This window comes from Sinocyclocheilus rhinocerous, unplaced genomic scaffold, assembly GCF_001515625.1.
Source record: "Sinocyclocheilus rhinocerous isolate Xijiao unplaced genomic scaffold, SAMN03320098_v1.1 scaffold2782, whole genome shotgun sequence".
Lineage (NCBI taxonomy): Eukaryota > Metazoa > Chordata > Actinopteri > Cypriniformes > Cyprinidae > Sinocyclocheilus > Sinocyclocheilus rhinocerous.
In genome coordinates, this window is record NW_015631009.1 from 106583 (window position 1) to 114793 (window position 8211).

At 38.8% G+C, this 8211-nt stretch overlaps 1 protein-coding gene across 1 annotated transcript in view; it reads right to left on the bottom strand.

The window, feature by feature from the left end:
* Positions 1–8211, bottom strand: part of LOC107741033 (asc-type amino acid transporter 1-like) — a 25213-nt gene that overhangs the window by 10035 nt on the left and 6967 nt on the right. Inside the window, exon 4 of the mRNA XM_016553606.1 lies at positions 924–1049. Within this exon, the coding sequence (XP_016409092.1) occupies positions 924–1049 (126 nt within the window). The remainder of the gene's footprint in view (positions 1–923; positions 1050–8211) is intronic.

The following is an 8211-nucleotide window of genomic DNA, read 5'->3' on the forward strand; positions in this document are numbered from 1 at the left end:
TGTGTGTGTGTGTGTGTGTGTGTGTGTGTGTACCTACTTAACCATATTTTGGGGACAAATTTGTACCCAAAAGTGAGCAAAGCCTGACAAAATCGGCAAAAACCTCAATTTGTGGATGTCCTCGTTTGTAAAACTGTTAAAATAAAGTAAACAAAGTTTTTTTTTTACTTTTGAAATTGTAAAAATGCAGAAAGTTTTCTGTGAGGGGTAGGGTTAGGGGTGGGTTTAGGTTAAAAAGTGTATAACTATCTGTATATAAAAACAATAGAAGTCTATGTAATGTCCCCATTTAGATAGCTAAGTAAACGTGTGTGTGTGTGTGTGTGTAAAATAGTATATCAGTCTGGCGAGTAAACAAAAAAATGTACTAGCCAATGGCGATTATATTGCCAAGGTGTGCGTAGAGGGTTGTGGGGGAATTATTCACAGATGTGAGTTTATCACACTCTTCTCCTTTCTCTCCTTTGCCTGTTCCTTAATTCTCTCTTTTATCTCTCAACTTCACTGTGTACAAAGGCACAAAGCATTCTCAGCTTCTGTGGTTTACATACTTTTTACATACTATTTACATACATTGGGAATATATAAAGTTTTTTTTTAATTATGTTTTGGACTGAATGCATCTGCAGATAGGCACTGTTTGTTCAGGAACATGTGTTACATTGCTTATCTGTGCTACAGTTTGGCCTATCAAATGAAAATGAGGGAAAAAGCAATACAGTATAGAATTGTGATACCCTTAATGTTTAATAATTAATGTCACTGCACATTTCTAGAATTTAAAATGCTTTGGTACTTCAAACTGCATCGGTTTTAATGTAAGACAGCACAAAGAACTCTGTTTTACGAGATAGAGTAACATGTTTCATTTAAGACAATGGCTGGAAAGAACATAAGTGTAAAGTGTACTTGAGTTGACACACCTTTTGCAATCTGGATCATTCCCACTACAATGATGAGGACAAGGGCCAGCAGTTTCCCCACAGTGAAAATATCCTGGATCCGTGTCCCCCAGCGCACACTGGAGCAGTTCACCCAAGTCAGGAACACTGTAAACACAGGCAGTGAACACACAGTTATTAATTTACACATTACAAACTCACAGGTTTAATCATAATTTCCCTGAAATATTATGAAAAACATTAGCAATCCCCTAAAAAGGAAAATTAAAAATGTAATCTAATTAATAATCACATATTAAGAACTACTGTCTGTCACTTCAGATGTTTTAACAAAGAGCTTTTTCACCAAAAAAAAAAAACTAAGTGTCATGGGGACAAATCATGTTATGACATTGTGATTTAGTTGGCAGAGCAGCACTGGTCACATGGTCCATTTTTATTAGTTTAAAGGTGCCATAGAATGCATTGATACAATATTTTAAATTGTTCTCTGATATCTACATAGAAGGTATGTGGCTTTGGTAAGGGCAAAAATGGTTTTACATGTCCATTTACAACCCTAGGATTTGTCCCTAGAATGAAATGGTCTGTTTTTACCTTATTTGAAAGGGTCATGAATAATAATGTTGAGCTCTACTCTGACTGGCTGTTTCACAGCGCAGCTCATTTCAGTAGCTTTCAATACTTTCTCTCGCAGTTATATCATTGGGTAATTATACTGTATATAAAATGCGGGCATCAGGGAGCCACTATTAATATGCGGGGATATGCGAATGCATGATCACTTTTTACGTTCACTTTCGAGATTTGCGATCGCATGTGCTCTGTGTAAACTACAGCGGCAGTACTTACCACACATTTTACAAGATCAGATGCTTGTCAGTGGTGCTCAGGATCTGTAAATCATTCGCCATCATCCTCAGTCATCTCTCCTTACTCTGTTTATGTGGTAAGTGAAATCTTATGTACTGTAATGTAACAGGTTACCGCTAGCAAGCAGCTAACCATGTCCCTTTAGTGGCTCGAGTTATTTTATTAGAACGCGTGTTATTTGCTTTCCGTGCCTTTCTGAATACAGACACCAACCCATCCCTGCACTTCACATCCCTTGCACAGCCTGGAACATAACATTTATTTCCATGATCTGCCATTTTCGCTGTTGTCCTCGCTTGTTTCTTCACAATACCTGCAGAACTTCTGATGATTTGGCTGTGCAGGTCCGGCTGGCCTCGAACATGGGCGGGCATATGCAAATGTTGGGGGCGTAACTATTAGTGATCCCGACTGTAACGTCACAGTCGGTGTTATGTTCTGATTCGCCTATTTTTCAGTGGTCTTTTGAATGCACAAGATTTACATAAGAAGGAGGAAACAATGGTGTTTGAGGCTCACGGTATGTCATTTCCATGTACAGAACTGTTATTATTCAACTATGCCAAGGTAAATCCAGTTTTCCATTCTATGGCACCTTTAAAGAGGGGAAATAAAGATCAGATGTAACTTATTTTACCTCTGCAGGGAAAACACTGACCCATTCAAGTGGTTATCACTCGGCAAACTTTCAAGGGAGCCTCAAGATAATTTAATAATTTAAAATAAGACAAAATTTGCATTAAATTTTACATTTTATATTTAAAATTAAAATTTGAGTCCCCTTTGTTCAGGGACTCATTATTCCACTTCTGTTCATCAAATGCCTATGAATCTAAGTTCAGTTTATGTCTCAGTGAACTTTTTATGTTAATAATAATGTTACTTTTTTCACATTTGCTGGAAATAAAGGCAGTTGAATGTGTGTGTGTGTGTGTGGGGGGGGGTTAGTTTACATTTTTCTAGTTATGCTTATCAAATTCTATAATATTTCACTAGGTAGAAATTGTAAAACACAAATTACTGAAAAAATAATGCAAATTCATTGGTTAAAAAGAGTGGGAGACTTGAAAAACATGCAGCTCTTAAAACGTATGGAATCCTGAAATGTAATTTACAGACACTACGAGTGTCAGGTCTTCAGATATTCTTGTGAACAATGGGGGGCCTTCGAGTCAAAAGGTTGACAACAACTTCTTCAACTGAAGTCAATGTAAGTTAGTGCAGAGGAAAAGTAGAGTGATACAGTTACCTCAAATCACTCTTACTTTGTTATCTGTAAGGTAACCGTAGACTGATATGGTTACCTTACATATATATTACGTATCTTTCTTTATGCATTACAACTGGGACTTATTTGGAAACAAAAAAAAGAATAGTTTATCAACTGGCATCAATGCAAAGCAGACGAAAACTGACGGATTAAAAAAAGCAAAACTACTCTATACATTCACGAGCGGAAGTACAGGCATTAGAGGCCTGCTTGTCTGTACATCTGTGATTGAGGTTAGTGGCTTCTGTGTTCAGCCGTATTGTGTAACAGCTCCGGTAGATCCGGTACACAGAGGTCCGTCTCCAGGGCTTGACGGCACAGTATACCCAGGCATGTCGAGGGATACACTGGGCAAAGGGGAGACGGGTTACCCCCACTCATCCATCAATGGCTGGAATTACCCGCCCACACACGCAAACACATGCAGGGCATCTGTCAGACCCCCCTAGACAAACAGCTTCCGATGCCCCACAACAAAAATGGTCCAGACGCCAGCTGAATTGTTGGCGAGAATAAGCAGTCGACAAGAGCGGCTCACAGCCTGTAAACTAACAGCTAACCTGCTCAACTTCATCCGCTCATGTGATCCTGAGCTCAATACACAACACCTGTCAACCTTCATGGTCAGACAGCATTCAGTGAATCAATATAGTACAGCAGTCTTTAAGATAAAAGCACAACTCAGGTAAAAGCAAACAATAAAACACACTTAAAACCTAAACCTGCATCCACAGTGCATCCAAATGTAGTTTTCATATTTTATTCAGAAAACTGATTAATATGTTGATTGTATAACAATGGCTCTCTCGGTTCAATGTGATTAAAACAATATGCCTCAAGAGTCACTGTGATTTTTTTTCTCACAGATATTAGGTGTTCTTAGGGACCTTAAAATTACAGCAATAGCAAGATGATCAAAGACACAATGTTCAAATCATAGTGACATTTATTAGTAATAATAATCTGAATTGAAAAAAATATTTGCCAGTTTACGGTAGCCAGGCAACATATTAGCTCATATTCACCCCAAAATATTGCTCTCATGTTGTTCTAAACTTGTATGACTTTTTGTACGACCCTTTAACATAAATGATTAAAAATAACTCGCATTAATATAAAATATGCAGTGACAGGTGTTATCCATTTTATACAATAGGTTTCAGAGCACTACAGTGTTTGCCATGAGTTTAGTTTCCTCTTGTTTGGCTTTAGCGGATCTGACTCCAGCTCCTTCTGTTTTGTATCACAGTGCAGAATTGACTAAGGGTGGCCAAATGAAGTTAAATGAACACAAAGCTAATGAGAGGAGAATTCTAATGAAGTGCTAACAGCCTTTAAATCTGCCAAAATACAACCACTCACTTCAAACCCCCGAGAGGGGCATCCCTCTGCAGCTAATTGACCGATAAAGCCAACAAAAGACGTACTAAATACACAAAAATGTGCTAAACACTATATCTCTCTGTGGCCAAAGCCTGAAATAAGTGTTATGTTTTTAATGTTTACTCAGTGTTGTAAATGGCAAGCATTTAAACAGTTTTATATATATAAAAAAGACATTAAGAAAAACTATTTAGATTTGTATTGTCTCTTTACTTTGGCATGATTGAAGTATTTATGTTTTTTGAAATAATATTGCAGACATGAGCAACAAGAGTCACATGAACAGATCTCTTTCAGTCTCTGGGGTGTGTGGCCTTTACATTTACACAAGAGAGGAGAAGCTTTCCACACACTCATAAACCAATAAAAATGTACAAAGCATTAGAACAGTAAACTACCTGCCATTAAAGATACAGTTGTAAAAAAGTAATGTGGCACACATAGTTTTTTTCCAAGTCAAATGAGAGATTGAGTTAAGTTGTATTATGCAGGTCAATAAGACGCTTCACAAAGGTCTGTGTGTTTGTTTGTGTATCCAGACCAGCGGGAGCTGTGTGTGTGTTTTTGTTTGTGTGTGTGTGGGTATCTCTCTGTGTAATCTGACTGCAGTAGACAGAGCTTGTGACATTCATTCAGAACATTCAGAAGGGGAGGGCAAATGTAACACATGGTGCAATATAGACAATTTCTCTCACACAGTGCAACTAAGAACACTCACTCACTCATAACCAGGGGTTCATGCAAAGGTTTCCAAATGCATCAGTTTACCATTAAAAATATCCACTGCTGCATCAACACAGACAGCTTGAAAAAACCTGTACCTCCACTTCAAGCTAGGTTTGTGTATTTACATGTTCCTGAATTTGAATAATCAATTGTTGTATTTGCTATTGTATTTTATTTGCTATACAGTATTTTTAACCGAATATCATTCATTTTATGAATGGCGAAAGAACACTTAATTTCCCACTAATTCACAAATATTCCTGTCAATATTTTAGATTTTAGTTCGATTTTTAAGCTATCTTATTAAAGATGGAAGAACATTTTGTGGTGCAGTCTATCCAAATTAAGAATTTTTGATGGGGCTGGGTTAATTGCTTATTTCTCTGTCTAATCTGTTAAAAAACTGTTTTTTTTTTTTTTTAATGAATGTAGTTATTGTTTTGAGTTAACTTGTGTGGTACTGCTGCATTTTAAAAAAAAATTTTTTTGAGTTTCAATCCAGTAAATTTATCATCCCGTCATTTTACATTAAACAAATTTCTTGTGGACATGCTCAATTCAATTCAAATTCCAACTATAAACTGAAAGGGAGACTGAATTTCGTCCAACCCTGCTTAAATCCTCACCACTGACTGACCCAGCAGAGGTTCGTGATCACACAACAAGCAGATAAAACTTGTGAATCCAATGCAAGGGACATTTTTTGTGGGCATTTGTGTGGGAACTGTATGCGAAAAAACGGTGCTAAGTGTATGAAGACCACAGGTGTTTTCCTGAGGTCTCATCTTATTACAGGGTATTTGCTTGGTCGAAAGGTTAATAACTGTGGGAGGGCGAGCGTTAGAACTGTGCCCTTCCTAAGCATGACTCACACACTCCAAGTGGCTTATGAAAAGATCATAATTCACTCCTCATTTGTCAGGTTTAACGGTATTTTAGCGCCATTCACAAATTCCCGCCTCTATGCTCTTTTACATCAAAGAGCATTTGGGTAACTAGGGCAACCGCAAGGTCCTCAAACAATACACAATACAGAGGACACGCCCACATGTTCCGCCGGCTCAAAGCCTGGCACCATTACGAAGTCTGATGCCACACAGCCTGAGGGTCAGGTGCCCTAATACCATGACATCGATACCAACCCCACCCTGCTATCCAGACCCAAACAAATATGTTTCCGAATATCTGGCTAATCGGAAGAGTGTAGAGATTTAATAATAATAATAATAATAATTCATTACATTTATATAGCGCTTTTCTAGGCACTCAAAGCACTTTACATTGTCAGGGGGATCTCCTCATCCACCACCAGTGTGCAGCATCCACCTGGATGATGTGACGGCAGCCATAGTGTGCCAGAACGCCCACCACACACCAGCTTATTGGTGGAGAGGAAACAGAGTGATGAAGCCAATCAGCAGATATGGGGATGATTAGGAGGCCATAATGGTCAGAGGCAAATGGGCAAATTTGGCCAGGATGCCAGGGTTACACCCCTACTCTTTTTCGAAAGACATCCTTGGATTTTTCATGACCACAGAGAGTCAGGACCTCGGTTTAACGTCTCATCCGAAGGATGGTGCTTGTTGACAGTACAGTGTCCCCGTTACTATACTGGGGCGTTAGGACCCACACAGACCACAGGGTGAGCACCCCCTGCTGGCCTCACTAACACCTCTTCCAACAGCAACCTAGTTTTCCCAAGAGGTCTCCCATCCATGTACTGACCAGGCTCAACCCTGCTTAGCTTCAGTGGGCAACCAGTCTTGGGCTACAGGGTGATATGGCTGCCGGCCGATTTGGGATGCAGATCCAGCATCCTTTGATAAGGCAAATACATGAGGTGTCTTCCATAAATAGAGCCATAGCCCCTGCTCTTTGGAGTATGTCTGACTCAAAGCTTTAGTTGGCTGTTCTTCAGGACAGATTCTGCTGCCAAAAATAGGGATGGATGGCTCAGCTCAGCCAGCACTGTCATTAGGACCACTGCCCTCACATTGACACACCCCCAGTACTTCTTCCTGGGAGACCCTGTCCAGATCTGACAGGTCCAAACCAGCTGAGTCACGTGTCTCTTCTGAAACAAACACACATACACACACGCATAGACATACATTTGACTGGTTTATCTCCACCAGTTCCAAAAATATCCTGCCATGCGCCCACCAGGGTTAAGCACTCAGATCAAGATTGAACCACAGTAAAGGGGTTTATACACACACGAGGGAGTGATCGAGAAAGAGAGAAAGACAGAATGAAGGACAAAGTAGACTCATCATGACTATATGTCTAAGTCAGAATGAAACTCTGTATGCACTGGGGATGCACTATATGTCAGCACCACATTAGAGTTTTTTTTTTACTTAACAGCATTGATGGTTATTTGGATATATAATTGTTAATGCTCATTTCCTCTAGAGGAACCTTTGCTGTCATCAAATGCTCACTAAAGACAATCTTTAAAAACGCTTAGAATTTAACACTATTACATGCAATCCACACAACCCTACAGAGTATAAGCGGTTTGGAGAATGGATGGATGGAGTACAGCAAATCTTCAAATATCCATTTTTCATTTAAAACCACTAATTTTATTTTTTTATGATTTTATTTTTAATTTTAAACAAAATAGTTAAGAATTTTAATAGATGCTATTTATTGCTCATCAGTCATAACATGAAAATAATTATTGGCTTCACTATCTGTATCAGTATCGGACAAAATTTTTATATCGGTGCATCCTTAGTATGCACTACAGTATATATATCTATCAAGTGATTTGCTATAGCTAGGAAATTATAATTAAAGGATTAGTTCACTTCTGAATTAAAATTTCCTCATAATTTTCTCACCCCCATGTCATCCAAGATGTTCATGTCTTTCTTTCTTCAGTCGAAAAGAAATTAAGGTTTTTGAGGAAAACATTCCAGGGTTTTTCTCCATGTAGTGGACTTCAGTGGGGTTCACTGGGTGGAAGGTCCAAATTGCAGCTTCAGTGCAGCTTCAAAGCATTCTACACGATCCCAGACGAGGAAGAAGGGTCTTATCTAGCGAAAC